Genomic DNA, 19,431 nt, shown 5'->3' on the forward strand with positions numbered 1-19,431 from the left:
TGGTCCTTAGCTCGCACAAGTTTCGACTTCTGATGGTTGTCGTTCGTAGGGGCGCAATAGCTGGTTAACGGAACAAAACAAATTTTAAATGTATTTCTTTTCGAACATACGTCACCCCTACTGCTAAAGGTTGAGACTATATCTAGAACTGCATTAGTATTACTACTTTCGACCTTCAGTGAAATTTCTCATTCCACGTTAGTTTCAAATTTGATAATGGCCTAAAACCCGAAAGTGGTCGTAAATATAAATTAAACAATGGAAATCAGACATAAATGTTTTTATAAATTTCATTAGAGTGATCATGAACTATCACAAAATGAACAAGTCATCAATCAAAATTTGAATAACAAAGAAAATCTGCGAATACCTAATACTGTGGTAATCATTTTTATTCGTTTCTTGGACTGATGAACGCCTCAAAGAGATGAGGCCCACGATGGAAAAAATAATTCGTGTTTTTCTGATCTCCCTTCCTTCAATACTTTTTCAGAACTCCATTCACGTCCAACCTACCTCCAGTCGTTCATCGACATTGAAGTAGCTCTTTTTATCGCCAAAATATAAATTGGATCTTGAATAATCCGTTCAGTTTTCAAAGAAGGCTATGTTGGATAACTTCGTTAAATCTGTCGAGGCCAATTTATAACATGAGAGAGACGGATCTTGGAAAACGTATCAGAGAAGCAGGGGAGTTCCATATTTTCCTGTATCGACAATTTATCTTATTATGAGACGGGGAGTATTTGAATCACTGTGATTTCTATCCATTTCCCATATTTCTTTTTCATCAGTTACATTTTTGTGAGCCGTCTCGAGATGCAGAGATGCAATCAGCTTCTCATTCAGATTTAAAAGAAAAATTACCCTCATTTGTTTTTTTTTGTTAGGAAATGAGTGAGGGTTATCAAGTTGAATCAGCTGGTTTATGCTTTCTGGGAACTCAAAATGAGATTTCGACACAGATGAAATGTTTACAACACGTTTATTGTACGAGTAGAAGATGTTGCCGAATAATTGTTGCAGAAGAAATTCTACTACCTACAATTTGTTGAAATTATCTCATGCGATAATATATGAGATATATAAAAGTTCAATCAGTTCCGTTTCAATATACAGAGTGTCCCTAATGTCATGTGAATATTCAAGTGTACGATTATGTGGGTGATTGATGTGAGATTTTCCCTACACAGTTTTACAAAAACACAACACACAATGTAAGAATCAAAAAGATTTTGAAAAAGCTTAATTTCATTCGCAATGACATCAAAATCTGAAAAACGAGTATTAAAATTTATCTTCAAAGCACTCAAAGTTTCGATTGCAAAATTGACGGGAAATTCAGTCTCTGTAGTGTGGCTGAATATTTCACATGTTTCAAAATGTGTGGAACATTTTTTACGTAATTGCGATTGAAATAGTATTATTTTCTGCCTGAAGGATTTGATATTGGTGTATAAATCAGGGAGAAGCTGATTTTCTCCTTGCAATCTCAAATTCAGTTCGTTCATATGATTTGTCAAATCGACATAGAAGGCTAACTTCCACATCTATTCACTATTTTATAAATCGGCAAAAGAACGCTGCTTCTCATTCAAAAAAATTTCGATCTCTGCTCGAAGTTCAAAAGAGCGCTTAAGGACTTTTCCGCAACTAAGCCAGCGTACGGCAGTATGATATGGTAAATCATTTTCTTCAATCTGTTGAATAAATTCGCGGAATTGTCGATGATTCAGCCCAGTGGATCTGATGAAGTTAACAACTAATATGACTGGTTTTAGAATTTCAGACATATCCAAACATTTTCCGCACAAGGACTGTTGATGAATGATACAATGTAAGACTAGAAGTTTTGAACCACCATCATTTTCTCCAGCCTTTGACACAAGTGCAACCACTCCTTTATTTTTACCATACATATTTTTGCCTCCATCAGTTGTTATAAATTTCAAATTTTTTCCATCGAAGGTTCTTTTCATTAATGGCATTTTCAACTACCTTAAAGTATCTGCCCCAGTTGTCGTGCCGTGAATACTATCAATATCAAGAAGTTCTTCATACACTTCATAGCTTTTATCTACTCCGCGAATAAAAATCAACACCTGAGTAGTATCTGATACATCCGTTGACTCATGCAATGCTAGAGAAAACCACTCATGATGTCCATTTTTGTCAGACAGTTGAGATGATATATTTTCTGCGACGTCTTGCACCCTCCGAGCCACGATGTTTGCTGACAAACTGACACTTTTAAATAAATCAACATTTTCGGGGCATATTTCTTCGGCTACTGCAATCAAGCATTCTTTTATCATTTCTCCATCGGTGAATGGTTTGCCACGTTTTCCGATTTCAAGAGCCACACTAAAACTGGCGCAGTATTCGCTTTGGTAAACAAAGATTGCTGAGATTTGAGTCCGCGTTTCAAAGCTTTAAATTTTTCCTTCCGCAAACTTCCTGTATACTTGGAGTAACTTTGAAGATGTTTCGATTCATAGTGTCGTTTAATGTTATAGTCTTTGAGAACAGCTATGGTTTCATTACAAATTAAACATAGCGCCTTATTACTGGACTCAATCACAAAATACTGAAAGTTCCATTTTTCTTGGAACGTTCTGCATTCAGTGTCGATTTTTCGCTTCTTTTCCATACTAACAAATCACACATAAAAACAATAAGTCAAATCAAAATACTTTTATTGACGGGTGTTACTTCATTTCACAATAGACAGTTTCGCTTCCTTCGCCTTTCCTACGCACGCAGACTAACTCGCAGTTGCGCCGCTAGCCTTTTTATATGCAATTATTACTGCCATCTCGAGGTGATCGGAATACACTAGCTAGAACCAGAACTTTCTCGAACATGCACTTTGTGACTATTCTAGTCAAGAAATATAGTTAAGGGCAGAAATTGGCCCTTGGAACAAACTGAAAAAATCATTATGGCCCGAAGGCTTCAAAGTTTGGAAACCCCTGATCTAAAAGAATAATCCGTTCAGACCAGTCTCAATTCCCTACACTGTAAGTTAATGAACTTACACTCATCAGAAAACTACTACTTCCCTGGCTAATACCACGAAGGGCTTTGGATTATATACAACATGTGTGAGTGCAGCATTCTTCACTGAAATTATTCCTGCATATGCTTTTTATAGCCTGTCTGTGATAGACACTGACGAGTCCCCAAACAGCCCGAAACCGGTCTGCAAGTTTGTTCCAATTATTGTTCCAATATTGTTTTGCCAACAGCATATGAAGGAATAACTTCAGTGAAGAATTCTGCACTGACATCTGTCGGATATAATAATCCAAAGTCCTTCGTGGTAGTAGCCAGGAAAGTAGCTGATAGGTGTCAGTCTGTGGTGTGAGTCTATGTCAGTAGGGAGTTGAGACTGGCCTTGAACGAATTTTTCCTTCAGATGGTTTGATTTATAGCCAGTATTCAAATATGCTCACTGACTATATGTGATAACAAAAATAGTTTCAATAGAATTGTTTTTTACTAGGGAGAAAGTGGATTCCCAAGCCCGAAACAAATTTCCAAGTCAATGAAAAAATCAATATGATACAATACAGCCAAACTTGGCGAATACTGTATATTTTCTTGCTCATTATACGCATCCCATCGAAATATTGCCTCTGGAAAGGTAAATAATGAGATATAATGAAATTTCATCAAAACTTCGGAGCAAGGATGAAATTAATCTAGTATTGGTCTTGTCTTTTGAAACGAAGTCTGAACTCATGAATATCAAAGTGATATAATCCATCCTGGTGAATTATTAAAGTAAAATTACTTTGTCAAAACTTCGCGAGGAAAACTTCATTCTTTCATGGAATCAAAAACTCTGACTAAGATGAATTAGTACTTCAATGAAGCAATATTCGCAGTGACGATAATTGAATAAAATGTCCTGGAATGAGGAGTTTGATTCCCAAATAGGGAGAAAGCGGAAGTGAATTTTTGTGAATCGGCCTTTGCCGAAGGCTGCAATAAATACGGTATTATCCAAAAAATTCAAAGATACAGTATTGAGATGAAATTTTTGACATTTTTGAAGTACATGAGATGCTTGATTGTTGGTATTGGATATCAAATTGATCCCAAGTGTATCTGAAAAGAGCAGACATACACATATATTTCAAGTGGAATGAAACCAGACTCCAATGACAATAATAAAAACAATTATCAGCGTCAAGCATTAGCACCAACTACGACAGAATTGGTCATCAGAAATTGAAGAAAGAATTGAAATCCAACTTGGACAAGACTTACTACAAACAATTATAGAAAGCAAGAACTTGGGTTTATGGCTAGATGATGATCTGAGATTTCACAAACATATAAATTCACTTTGTCGTAGCTCATACAATATCTTACGCCAACTCTATCAAAGTAGAGATATTATGACTTCCAAATTGAAGTTGAAACTTTGCGAAACCCTCATATTGTCTAGATTAGCATATTGCGATATAATCTACGGGCCTGCTTTGATACAAACTGATGTAAATCGATAACAAAAAATACAAAACAATTCCATTCGCCTTTCTAATGGTGTGAGAAAATTCGACCATATATTCCCCAAGTTCGAGGAGTTAGGTTGGTTACCGATTGCTAAAACCTGGTAGCTTCACCTACCCGTCAATACACATGAATTTCTCATTTACAAAAAGCCAAATTATATTTATGAAAGATATAAAACTTTCAAATCACAGAGTAATTCGAGGACACGAAACCGTTACACTTTTATTATTCCAAAATACTCGACAGCCTGCTTTTCTCGTAGCCTTAGTGCGGCAAGCCGGTATGATTTTAAGATTCGAGAGTAGAGAAAACATCATTCCACCAAGGACTCCAATAATCAGAACAACCATCTTAAGAGAGTAATCTGGATAGAGTATGCGGAGTTCGAAGAGAAAATCTCGATATTTTATCCGTTTTTCCTCTTCTTCTCTAACGATATTCATCTCGCCAGGAGCTGAAAACTCCACGACAAATGTCATCTTGGTCTGGTGGTCGAGAAGGACTACATCAGGCTTATTAGCTTGTATGAGCCTGAATAGTTCCAATAAATTATTATTATTATTATTATTATTTGTAATTCACCTTATTTATCCAAGTAATTAGGCTGAAATAGCCTTTTTGGGTAATAAATAAATGAATAAATAAATGAATAAATAATTGAAAAGTTCATACCGTAACAATATTTGAACGCCCCCGATTTCTTTCAGCCTCTCCGAAAGCAGTGGAAGTTAATATTCTTTGAATATCATTTCATGAAAAGTTCTTTATCCTACGTACCGTGATGTAAATCGAATGTGATCCCCGATATACTTTTTTGAATAACTCTCAAAGGTTTCGACTTATTTTCCTCACAAAATGGATAAGGCAACAATAAACGAAGGGAAAAAACGCAATTTTATACATCCCTTCGCTTTCAGACTGCACGTTCCAATACAAAACTTCGAAGGTAATAAATGTTTCGTCTGACTTTTTGAGCCGATTAGGAAAGTTTATCTTTCCAGACATTTCGTTAAAACTTTGTTATACTCCTACTTGGTTATTTGTACTATGGAAGCAGTCTTGGAATTCGTCTGTTGAAGATACAGGTGGCTGGAAATATTGAGAAATTCACTTCAGTAAATCTATCTATACTGATATTATAAATGTGAAAGTTTGGGAATATGGATGTATGTATGTTTGTGGCTCTTTCACGCCTAACCGACTAAACTGATTCAGATGAAACTTAACATGAATAGATCCTATACATTAGAATAACATATGTGCTACAATTCACAAAGATATTGTGTAATTTTGGCTGTAATATAACGATAAGTATTACGCAAATCAAAAAATAATATGCAAAACACTGAGCCATAAATACAATTGAATTGGATACTTTTTTTAAAATACACCTTTGAGAGAAGCCCGCGACTTCTCTCGCGTAGAATTTGGATGGTCATTAACCCAAAAATTCAGGTTTCCAACTTCAAAACTGACGTATTTCAATATAATCTTTGAACACCTATTTATCTCCCTTAGATTCCCGATTCTCTTTATTGATGCTTATTTACGCTATACAAAGAATCTACCTGCATATTTCAAAATTGTAGCTTCAGTAGCTTCGGCTGTACATTAAAATAAGTGTCAGACATTCAATAGGTAGCCATTTATTCAATACCAACTATTCCTCGCTGTTTTACCTGCGTTATAGTGGGAACCTACCCTATGTGTCATGATCTATACTATAACAATTTTCAGAGTTGGTCACTTCAAGTGCGACGTGGCTAATGAATCACCTTCAATTGAAAATTGTTGTAGTATATCCATATATCAACTAACATTTGAATCCGATGAGCTGTTCAAGTGTGAACATGTAAAGACCGTAAACACACACATTACCTACATTCATCCATCCTCATAAAGCATTTATATCAGTAGGAGTAGGATTAGTGGTATTACCAATGCATTTCATTCTAAACCTTTCAGTTTTTTGCTGATGCTATTCAATATTGCATAAGTAGGTCCCTATCGATTGACCGACACCCTTATATTAACGTACAACCAAAGCTACTGAACCTAAAATCTTGAAATATGCAGGTAGGTTCTTTGTATAGCGTGAATAAGCATCAAGAAAGGAAATCAGGAATTTCCACCTCCAAGGGGAAAAATAGAAGTTCACAGAATTAGTGTTTCATTTGAATTGAAAGGGGTATAATAATTTTGTTGTGACAGCTTTTCTTCATCGTGAGGCTCTTGTTGTCTTCTGTTTAGAGTCTGTTCCACCATCAATTTATCACCATGAAACATTGTAAACCACTTTCAAATAAATACTGTTGAGGTTCAATTCTCGATACACGAAATTACAGTTACTCGGTGAGTCTCTAAAATATTTTTGTTGGTGTAATCTATGAGCTTATTTTCAAAGATTCCGATTCAATTTATATATACATACATGATATAATATCAAATAGTTGAGACAAAGCTCACAGAGCTATGTACATACGTAGTAATATGAGATATGATCGAATATCAATTCAGAGTCAGATATCATCCCCAAGTCCTTTACGTCATTACATTTTTGAAGACGATGGTAGCCAAAATGTGATGCATTATTTCGACCGAATGCATTAAGATAGCATTTGCGAAGGTTAGGGTAGAGTGCCTCATTTTCATAGTATTTCACAAACCTGTCAAGGTCTTCTTGTATCAGCAGATAATCATTCAAATTAGAGACTGTGTTTAATATTTTCAGATCGTCAGCGTATATGAGGAAGTTTCAAAAAAGGTGACACATTCTGAAATATCATTAAAGTAAACGTTGCAGAGTAGTGGACCCAAATGTGACCCTTGGGGAACGCCGGATTTTATGCGAGTGGACTCAAAGATATAATTTCCAATACATACCACTTAACGAAGATTACTCCTCAAACTCTTCTTCAAACACGAGCTGAATTTATTTGAACTTAGGAACTCTTTTTTTGATTTAGAGGAACCACCAATATCACTCAAATATTTCTCAGATAAGAACTATTGTAATCACCATACCCTTTATCGATGAGCTCGAGACTTTATGAACTCACGAATTCCTAACGTCATCAAAATTTTTTTCCTTCATATTGCATAAATATTTTTCGGTCCAGGGCGAGTATGATATGCCAACGTCGTATTTCTATGTAAATTGGGACTTAAAATGTCTTTGGCGAGAGGAAGATATTTTCCCCATAATTCTGCCCGCCTGAACAGAATATTACTTTAGGCGTAAAAGCTTTCGCAAGTATCAACCTTTTATCAATTCTCGTATTCTGCCGGAGTAGCTGCCAAAAAACAGCAATTACAAAAATAAGATTATGTTGACGCATGGAGCTCTATAAATTTAATTTCAGGAGTTAAACGTGCAGAGTCTTCGGAAAACTTATTGGATCTACTGAAGTAGGTGAAGAAAAATAAATATCCAAGAAGAGGTAAGGTTACTACGTAATTCGTTGATGAATTTCATTAGCTTGGACTTCCATTGTCTAATGTTATATAAAATGATTTGAAATCCCTGAAAGAACTAAAAAAAAAGAATTAATAAAGAATAGCTGAAAATAACAATTATATTAAGCAAGAAAACCTGAAATGAAACAACAGTGAAATAAAATACAAGTAAAACTAGAACAATTGAACAAAACTTGAAAATAAAATCGAGACATGACTATTTATGGGTCATTCGAGTGCTTTCACTTATCTCCGCTTTCCTTTTTCCGCTTCACCGGTTTAGTGGGAGATGACCGTTTGGCGGGAGTTGGTTATTTTTCCCTTGATTATGGGTTTCCATATGTTGCCTATCTTTACGCTAGCTTGGCTGAATATATTGTTGGAAAACATATATGCGGCTCCTTTGAATTTCCTTCTAAACCAATGTTCCTCTCTGTGCAAGATCTCAGCTTGGCACCACTCGATGTTGTGTTGATGGGTCCAAACATGGTCTGCTATTCCTGATTTGCTGGTTTCCCCTCGCTGTGTGTGTTTCTTGTGCTCGGCAATGCGAACATTCAATGGCCTCTTAGTTTCACCGACATAGGATTTTCCGCATTCACAGGGTATCCGGTAAATGCAATTCTTGGAATCGCAGTCTGCATTTGGTAGCCTGGTTTTCCTGGCTGTTATGGATAGTGTTTTCAGATCTTAACCAGATTCTGATGTTGTACTTGGACCCAATTCTTTTTATCCTTACTGATGTAGGGAGTGCAAGGACGTATTCTCTTCCTTGCGAGTCTCCTGCTGTCTTTTAGGCAGTCTGTTCCACCATCGCTTTCGAGTAGCCATTCCATTAAATATGTTCCTTCTCGAAACCTTCCTTCTTATTACAGAGCCCGAAAGCACGGTCTAATAGAGTCTTGATGATTCCTCTTTTAGTCGATTGATGGTGGTTGGATTCATGGTTCAGATAGTGTCTCGTGTAAGTGGGTTTTCGGTATATACATATACAGTGTCACCATTAAAGTGCGCACCATCTGTAACTGCATTTTTAATGAATCGGGGATTTATATTTGCACGGCACTCGCGAATGGTATTTTCCAGATGTTGTATGTCAGTAAATGGTCTACTTCGGTACACTTTTTGTTCCAGGTAACCCCACAAGAAAAAGTCTAAAGGCGTCAAATCGGGTGATCTAGGTGGCCAATAATGTTCCCAGTTACGTCCAATAACTTTGCCTCGGAACATTTGTTGGAGGGACTGTTTTACAGCAACCGTGTGATGTATTGGTGCGCCATCAAGCTGATACCATAGGTCGTATTTAATATTTGAAGGCATATTATCTAAAACTTCACTAACCTCATTATTTAAAAGGTTGAGATAACCAACGTATGATAAATTTTACCCAAAGAAAAATGGTCCAATTATTTGGTCGTTAAGTATCCCACACCAAACATTAGTTTTAAAGGAATACTGATCACCACATTCAACTGTGAAATTGGGATATTCTTGGGCCCACCATCGGCAATTCTGAGAACTTACCGTTCCATTTGAAGAGAACGTTGCCTCATCTGTCCATAAATTTTTTTACGGAAACAAATCTGTTTGTTCGTTGTGTAGGTCTCCACTTTTGAATGTATAAGGATGACAACGCAATTCATCACAGTTTGGAGTTTATGTAGTTGGTATTAATGAATGTAGGTATATATCTTATTACCTACTCTCAGATATATATACTCCGATATTTCTATTTAGGTCAGTAGTGTTAGAACACTTGAGAATGGTGTAAAAACCGAAACCTTGGTCTTAATAATATCAATACATTAAGTAAGTGGAAATTGGGCAAAATATTTTATTCCTATATCTAATTGAAGATGACTTTCCACAAAATAAATAAGTCATCAATATCACAAATTATTTCCACTCAGGGTCTGTTCTCTTCACCAGTACGTTGTGGACTTTCTTCTTCATTGTGAAAGTGATGTAAGGTCTTATGCTGTTGATGTGTTTCAGAAAGGCGTCTAGTTCAGTTCCATATTATGAAGGTGTCGTCAACGTATCTCAACCAGACACGAGGTTTCTTGTGGGCTTCTTCAATGATCAGAGTTCAAAACTACTCCATATACAGTGCATTTCTTTAATGTCCTCCCCCTTTTTTTTGATCTGTTCAACTCAAAAAATTGAAATTTGAGATAAGGAAATTAATGCATGAATGTTTTATTTTCAAGAAAAATTTAGAAATGAAACTTTCAAGATGGCGACAAGAAATATTCCTTTTTATCTGCCATATGGCAACTCCAATAACCCGACAAGGTTTGTTGAGTTATTTATTGTTTATATAAACATCAAAAAATCTCAGTATGACAATGAACATCTTTGTTCAGCTGGAATATCCTTATTTAGTTTTCGGTTTCACTAGTAGAGCTGAACAGTCTACTTAATCCATCGCGAATGTTTATGACGTGTTTGCTTCTACTGTGTGGAGACTTTTGAAGAGGAATAGGTTTCATCTATACAAAATTAAAATGGTACACCAATTAACTGAAGATGACCCTGATCGAAGAACAGAATTCTGCGAAATCATGACGGTAACCATTGCAAGGCATCTTACCTATCTCCACAATATTTGTTTCAGTGACGAATGTACATTTTTCCAAACGGCAATGCTCACATACAAATGTGCCATTATTGGAGTGACACCAACCCTCACGTTTTCTGGGAAACACATACCCAATATCCAGAAAAAATTAACGTTTGGCAGGAATATTGGGAAACCATAATGTAGGACCTCTATTGATTGATCAAAATTCAACAGAGGAACTGTATTTGAATATGCTAGAAACTAGTGTTGACCCTCCCATCATTGAAATCGTCGAAGCGAATCGTAATGAATTCGATATGGTTATTGAATTCCAACAAGATGAAGCACCACTACATTACTCCAGACAAGTAATAAACTATTTGAATACTACTTTTCCCGCTCGTTGGATTGGCCGTAAGGTCCTACATAATGGCCAGTCCGCTCGCCAGATTTGACACCTTTGGACTATTTTTATGTGGTTATTTGAAGCAAAAGGTCTACGAAACTGAACCTGCTTCGATATTGGATATACGGCAGAGAATAATAAATATTTGTAGAGATATTGACGTTACTGTTCCAACCATTTTGAGCATCTTCTGAACTGACCACAAGCTTTTTACCTCATATTATGTAGTTGAATGTCAATGTATTCAGGCAATTATAAAAAGTTTCGCCATTATATAGTAGTTGTAGATATTGACATTATATTCAAGTGTTGTGAAGCATTTGTCAAGAACTTCAAAAAGATGTGTCACAAAACCCTCCTTTCCATTTGATTTTTTTCCCAGATGGAGCCTAGTCGCCATCTTGAAAGGTTCGTCTGTCAAACGGGCGGGAGTTGACCCCCCGTCACGTATGATGGATCGTCACGTATGATGAAAAGTGGATCCTCTACAATAACAGGGGATATTCAGGACAGTGGTTGGACACCCATGAGGCACCCAGGCGCTTCCCAAAGGAAAAACTCACCAAAAAAGACCATGGTCACTGTATGGTGGTCACCGGCCAACCATCACAGCAGAGTCCTATTGTGAGGAAAGTAACGAAAATTTCGTCATCGCAGCTGACACTGAACAACAAATGACTCATTAAATTGCCTCTTCTGCACCAATCTATATAACATTACAAGATCAGGAACTTTCATTCATTTTTTGCATATAGAAGGGAAAGTAGAAAGCCAAAATCCTTCACCAAAATTAATCGCTTCTAAAAATATACCTCTTTAATTCACCATTCCATTATTTGAAACCAATAGGAAACCTTCAAATGCTCTCTTGACAATGCTAGATTTTTCAAAACGAGCTTCTTAATCGTGGCCACTCAATTATTTCCACCTGGAAATCAGAAATAAACGATTTATATACTCCCGCTAGCATTTCTTTCGATTCCCCAGCTTCATTTTCAATTTATCGATTGTCTTTTGCGGCCATTTTCCTGACGTATACCAAGGAAAGTTTATTAAGACGCCTCTAAGATGGTGTGCCAGCTGTTCTTTTTTCAGGAAATGGGGTTTTTCGTGGGAAATAATTCACCACACTGAATTATTAAGGGAATTAACTTGCGCAGGATATATTGTCTTCTCTACTGGCACGGTCACTCCCTCGAAGCTATTTATTTGAAATGAAACTACCCTTCAGCTCGGTTCGGGCGAGTACAAGGACAACCCTTGAAGAAATGTGGAAAAAACTGAAAAATAGGGATAACAGAGGAAAAATTTGTCTTGTGATTTTTCAGAAGTTCATATTTTCAAAGATGATGACTTTATGTGATGTAATTTTGAAAAGTCAGGTATTGAAAATGTGAACATTATGAAAAAATCATCAATCCATCGAATGGATGTGATACTACACCAAACTATATCTATCCAACAAGAAAGCAATCCAAACAAAGATGAATACGTGATCATAGCATGATCACCACGCACAATTGCATCTATTGGCTGAAATAAACAAGCCGTCCCACGCTGGCCAATCAGATTTAACTGCAATCGGCTGGCGGAACTCATTGTTACAGTGTCAGAGTGGTCAGTTATGTTTCAATATAATCAATGTTGAAACTCTTTATAGGCCAGCCCCGTGAAGGCTTTTCTGACATCAACAAGTTGTTATATATGTGCTGTTGTAGTTTTTATGATGTGTGAATCATTATTATAATAATAAAATGAGCAAAAAGTTCATGAATATATTAAACTAGTGATCTGACATAAACGATAATATACAATAAAAATCACTGTTAATAAATACGAACAATAATACAGTACAAAACACTTGAGAGCAATCCATTAAAAACGACTCATTTCACTGAATTCCTCTTTCCATTCATTCTGATCAATTCTAAATTGCATCATATTTGGAACGGTTTTCCAGCTACCGATTTATTGTCCACGCAATATTTGATCAGACTGGACCAGTTTGTGTCGGCTTTCAAAACGTTCGCATTGCCAACTACGATTAGCAAAGCTTTTGCTCTCGTCAGAGCCACGTTGAATCTCTGTAAAAAATAAAATAAATCTGAAAAAATTGTCGAATTTTGCTGAGGGTAATATGTTCTTTGAAGGGAATTTTTTGTAGGGCAGTCAAAATTTCTCGATTTTTTTTTGGATTCTAACAATCTCAAAAATAAATGAGTCTAGAAAAAGTTCACCATTCTTTGAACGGTATTTTTTGTAGGGCAGACAAAATTCCTCGATTTTTTTGGACTTTACCCTGAAGCCAAAGAAAATATTTCCCTCTGATAACCATGATTGCATATCAGCTTTTTGTTCGATTCGTTCATCACGATATGATGCATTATCGATCCACCACAACGTTTTCTAACGGCAAATTCGGTATCAATCTGAGAGATGAATCGATAGTTCATAACTATGCAACACGAAATAGATATTTATTAACTATCCCAAAACATAACATCGACATTCAAGGAATCACTTGCATATAATGGCATAATATTATTCTATACGTTGCCTCAAAAAATTGAAGATTTGCATATTATACCATTCAAAAAACAAATAAAGGAGCTAATAACTAATAAGGAATATTATAACGTAGAAGAATTCTTAGAAAGGGATACTCTGTTATGATGATTATTGCTTGCACTGCATTTCTTTCACCCTAGTTAAAGATGAATTTACTTTTATGTATATTTATGTATACCGGGTGTCCCACATTTTATGTGACAGGCAATATCTGGTTTGTTGAAGGAGATACACAAAAATGTTTCATACAAAAGTTTTAGGAGTTCATGAGAGCTATATTTTGATATAATTTTTAAATATAATTACAGGGTGTTTGGTGTAGGTGCTACAGACCAAAATTACATTTTTTAAAATAGAACGCCCTGTATATCATTACATATTCAGATGCTACGTTAAATTCTGATATCATTTCATGTTTGGTTTTTGAAATTCGGTTACGGCGTTGTTGAGTTATTGCACTTTTCCTTAAATATAAAGTTTCAAAAAAACTTATTTACTCGTACACGAATCCAGTCTATATCTTTTATTAAATTGAACTAGACTACTACTGAATACAAACCATCATTCTCACCTCTACGATACGATATCGATATCAGTTGAATATAATATTGAAATTCTTGAGAATGTGACTAACTTGAGGGTGAATTGCTTTATATTGCACAATTTCATCAAGTAGCTTATGCTTGTTGATGCCATAGTAACAAATGTTGTTGAAATGTATCTACTTGTCAGTTCGATTCAGTGATTCTTTGCAAAACAGTAACTGTGTTGTTTGTGCGAAAACTCCAGTATGCCTTTCGCGTTTAGTCCAAGTGATTGCATTGATATGTTATTAATTTTTGGAGAATGTCAGAAAAACTGCCGTCAAGCACAACGTCTATACCAAGAACGTTTTCCAGACAGACCCATTCCGTCACGAATTACTTTTTCGAGAGTTGTAGAGAAATTGCGAACTGGGTCATTTCCTTCTACTATAAAGCATCGTCATCATACGTGATCTGTTAGAACTGAAGATTTAGAGATCAATGTGTTGGCTTATATTATTATTCATCCACATGTTTCTATCCGTACTCTTGCAGAAGAAGTCGGTGTGAGTAAATCTAATGTACAGAGAATTCTGAAAGAAAATAAATACCACCCATTCAAAATTCAGTTGGTACAAGGTTTGAAACCCACGGACTTTGAACGACGACTTGAATTCATTGCTTGTATTCAGGTAATATTACATGAAAGTCCTAACATATTCAGTCAAATTTTGTGGAGCGATGAATCGGGATTCCACAATAATGGAGTTGTGAATCGACATAACAGTCACTATTGGTCTCAAGAAAATCCCCACTGGGTCCGCGAAAGTAATTTTCAAACTACTTGGGGTAGTAATGTATGGTGTGGATTGTTCAATGGCCGCATCATAGGACCTTACTTTTTCAATGAAAATCTCAATGGATTGCGATATTTACATTTTCTAGAAAATGATTTGATCCAGTTGATGGAAGATATTCCCATAGCAGAACGACAAGGAATTTGGTGGCAACAAGATGGTGCTCCTCCTCACAATTCACAGGTTGTTACTGAATATCTGGATAGAACGTACCCAAATAGATGGATTGGTAATAAGGGTCCAATTCGGTGGCCGGCTCGTTCTCCAGATTTATCACCGCTTGATATTACGCCTGATATTATAAGAGCGACTTGTACGAGAGAAGTGATTCGACGTTTCGAAGCCTGTATAATATCTAATGGGCATCACTTTGAACAATTTTTATGACTTATTTCTAGGTACCTACCATTCTTATGCAATGATTTATCAAGTTATATTATTTACATTGTTATCAATTAAAAATTTGTTTTCGAATACACCTCTTTCAATTTCGCAATTGTTTCATATTCAAAATGATTCCTGACTGAATTCCACAACTCAAAATTGAAACCATTACTTCGAACACCCAAAATTTTGAATAATTTTCATGTGATCTGATGCAGAGAGAATAATTGTATGAGATATTTTTAAAAATAATAGTCGTTCTCAAGACTTTACATTTGAAGCAATAACTCAACAACGCCGTAACCAAATTTCAAAAACCAAACATGAAATGATATCAGAATTTAACGTAGCATCTGAATATGTAATGATATACAGGGCGTTCTATTTAAGAAAATAGAATTTTGGTCTGTAGCACCTACACCAAACACCCTGTATATTTAAAAATTATATCAAAATATAGCTCTCATAAACTCCTAAAACTTTTGTATGAAACATTTTTGTGTATCTCCTTCAACAAACCAGATATTGTGTATCTGTGTTTGTTTTATTTTTTATATATGTATATAGTTAAGTGTCTATCTTAAGTGTACGATCTATGTTATACTGTGGACCGTTATTATTATTTTATATAATTTTCATATTCTTTATTTATGACATATCTAATATCATGTAAATGATCGAAAACACGAATAAAGTTATTATTATTATCATTATTAAAACTGTTCCAACACCCATCTCTAAAGAAATGAACTTTTAATGTTCAAGCCCGTCTCCGATTTACCTACACAGTAGGTTGAATGGACTGACGCCTATCAGAAAACAAGTACTCCCCTGGAGTAGTTGTTTTCGTTGTATTATATCCGACAAGCGTCAGTGCAGGAATTTCCACAGAAAATTTCCTGCATATGCAATTGGCAATACAACTGAATGAGTCGACCTTCAATTTTGGTACATGCACACTTCTAGACCGGTTTCGGGCTCCTTAGCCACTCGTCAGTGCAAGATAGTGACCGTCATCGATGGAATATGCAGTTGGTTAGTACGTCGTCCACTAGATGGAGTGATATTTTTGATGTTCGCTCCAACTCAAGACGAGGAATGAAATACTCTGAAAGGATTTCGATTTTCAATTCGCTCGACGCTAATAACAATAGCCGCCGGTTAATTTTTGGGGGCCCCACTGCACCTAAAGACTGACGTTCGACCAAAAGTGGTCAGATATCAAACTTCCTGAAGTGCCCATCAGTAAGTTAAGGATCTCTCGGAGAGCAGGGGTGGATGGAGTGGAGTAGTAGGTTCTCCTCGCTAAATAGCTGAGGGGGGAAGCTTCTACTTTAGGGCACTCAACCCGGTAGAGGGCATGGGGGGATGATTTTCAATTATGGAATATCATTGACTTTAGGTCGATGATGGTACTATCTTGCACTGACGAGTGGCTAAGGCGTCCGAAACCGGTATGCAAGTGTGCACGTTCCAAAATTGAAGGTGGACTCTTTCAGTTGTATTGCCAATTGTATATGAAAAATTGTACATGGAAATTTTCTGCGAAGATTCCTGCACTGACGCCTGTCGGATATAATCCAACGCTGTTCGTGGTATTAGCCAGGGGAGTAGTTGTTTTTGATAGACGCCAGTCTATTCAACCTACCGTGTAGGTATATCCAAGACTGGCTTGAACGTTTAAAGTTCATTTCTTCAGATTAGTACGAGTAACACTCGTCGCTGGTTTTTTTCTTATTTTTTTCACGACTTAATATTGTTTACAGTGACTGTTTTCCTTATTTGTGTTGTTGAATCAAAATTGAAATAATGTGAACCGTGGAACCATGATTTACAAAAGCAAACAGCGGTAATGTGTCTAAACTATATCCATCCAACAAACAAAGTAACCCAAGTACTGATACGGCTTAATAAACTGCAAATTTGTGTTGCTATACTTCACCTAAAAAAATTCCTATACCCAGCCGCACATTATTAAAAAATACAAAATTTCGGTCGTTCCTGAGTGCGACTCTGTACAAGCAGCCTTGTGTGGGAGATCACGTCCACTATGCATGATAGTGTTTTGGAGCACTATGTTGCTTAGATGGACAGAGTATAGAATCGACAGCTTGATGCTGGGAGAGTTTCTGGCATCGAACAAAGACTTTTGTTCGGCAGAATTGAGAAATGTTGAAACTTCTATATAAGTACAACAATAATCTTTCAAAACATATAATGAAAATGAGTCCAAAGCGTTTGAAAGATACTTTTAGTTTAATATTAGAGGATATGCTATTGAAATGAAGTTTCTAAAACGACGTACATAACACACGCTTACACATTGATCTAGTTATTTTAGGTCCTTTGGGGCATCTTACGGCAATGGTGCAAATATGTTATGTACGCGAAGTAAAACGGTGCACACTAAAAGGTAACTTAACAAGAGTGAAAAATACGAAAGATAAAACCTAACCTCAAAAAAGTTTGTCGATTATTGAATTTAATCTTAGACCAAGATAATACTAGTTCATCATCTACAAATTTGATACATACGTTTTTACTTAAAAAGCTGAGTACTGAGCAATATTCCCGTTGAATCTCGTTTTGCAAATTTGAGTAAAGTATTTCGTTTTCTTTGTATGTGACGAATACAAATAACTTGTTCGAAGTTTATATTGATGTATTAGTACATTGATGGACTGCACACCACCGATACACTTTTGAATTTATATTTAATAACAGTTATCATCAAATTTATAGACGAGCCTCTAGTGTTTACATGTAGTGTACTCGAACGTGACGTCACAAGCGACGTCATGATACTTTGAAGTGTCTTGGTGCGAATTTTCAACTCAATTTCTGGCGAAAATATGATGATTTAATTTATAGCCAGTCTTCTAGTATGCCCACCGACTATGTGTGAAATGGTTTTTTTCTTATACGAGGAACTGGGCAAATTTCGGATATGCGGTTGGTTACCTCGTTTACAGGCAGATGAGGCGATGACAAACCTGTTGTTTGTTGTTCGGGGAATGATACTCTGATGGAATTCAATTTTCAATTACCGGAAATCATCGACTTTATGTTGATGATAGATACTACCTTGCACTGACGAGTGGGCTAACAGCCCGAAACTGTTCTGCAAGTGTGCCCGTTCCAGAATTGAAGGTTGACTCTTTCAGTTGTATTGCCAATTGCATATGCAGGAAATTTTCTGTGAAGGTTCCTGCACTGACGCTTGTCGGATATATTCCAATGCCATTCATGGTATTAGCCAGTGGAGTAGTTGTTTTCTGATAGGCTTCAATCCATTCGACCCACCGTGTAGGTATATCCCAGACAGGCTTGAACATTCAAAGTTGATTTCTTCAGATATGTTTACTGCCTGTCTTCAAGCCCACTGACTAATAGGAAAGGTCATCTCGTTGTGATGATCACATGTACATTAATGTTCAGAGGATGACTTCATGAAGTTGCCTAAGCATAGAAACTCGATTTTCTTTGATATGGAAATTATTCATGCATGCATCATTCCACAATTTTGGAATTTTTCAAACATCTTCTTCCATTTGGTGTTGAAAATATGTGTTTTTCCCAACATTTTCAATTTTTTCCATCTCTGATTTGATTTTTTGTACAGTTCACACGCAAACCCCTTTGGCTTCAGCTACTCGTTCTTGTACCTTCAGAGTCAAAATACAATATTGGTCACAATTTCACTCATTATCACTATAACTTCATACCTTCGCGAGAAAAATTTTTATTTCATCTGCTGTTGTTTCCGCTGGCATAAATCTCAATACGTTGTTCAGAATTTTTCCCTTTTGTCCACCGAGAACTTCGTTCACTACTCAAATGCATTCTCAAAGACGATAAATAACTCACAATTCAAATCGACGACACCACGCGAGTTCCTCGATGTGAATGAGCTCTTGCTCTACTCTACCGGCTGACCTACTGCGCATCCTATATTCAGAGAACAGATTTATTCTTCAAGCTGTACGTTTAGATCTATTCCTGTCTGTAAACTCTTTTTTATGATGGGTTCATTTCGTGTAAGCTACGAATTATCAACCTAATACCCGTGGGTTGGGCTAACTATCGAGTGCGTCCCCAGGTGGTGGATAGGAGAACGGCCAGGGGACTGGAGGCCCTGCCCGGGAAGCC

General features: G+C 36.3%; 1 protein-coding gene across 1 annotated transcript in view; it reads right to left on the minus strand.

Annotated features, from left to right (window-relative positions):
• Positions 1–12,710: 12,710 nt before the first annotated feature.
• LOC111506603 (putative helicase mov-10-B.1) overlaps positions 12,711–19,431 on the minus strand; it is a 64,450-nt gene continuing 57,729 nt past the window's right edge. The window contains exon 15 of the mRNA XM_074182516.1: positions 12,711–13,033. Coding sequence (XP_074038617.1) covers positions 12,887–13,033 — 147 coding nt within the window. The 3' untranslated portion in view covers positions 12,711–12,886. The remainder of the gene's footprint in view (positions 13,034–19,431) is intronic.

This window comes from Leptinotarsa decemlineata, unplaced genomic scaffold (genome assembly GCF_025532065.1).
Source record: "Leptinotarsa decemlineata unplaced genomic scaffold, Ldec_3_MD MMD2_tig00026328_RagTag_RagTag, whole genome shotgun sequence".
In the NCBI taxonomy this organism is placed as follows: domain Eukaryota; kingdom Metazoa; phylum Arthropoda; class Insecta; order Coleoptera; family Chrysomelidae; genus Leptinotarsa; species Leptinotarsa decemlineata.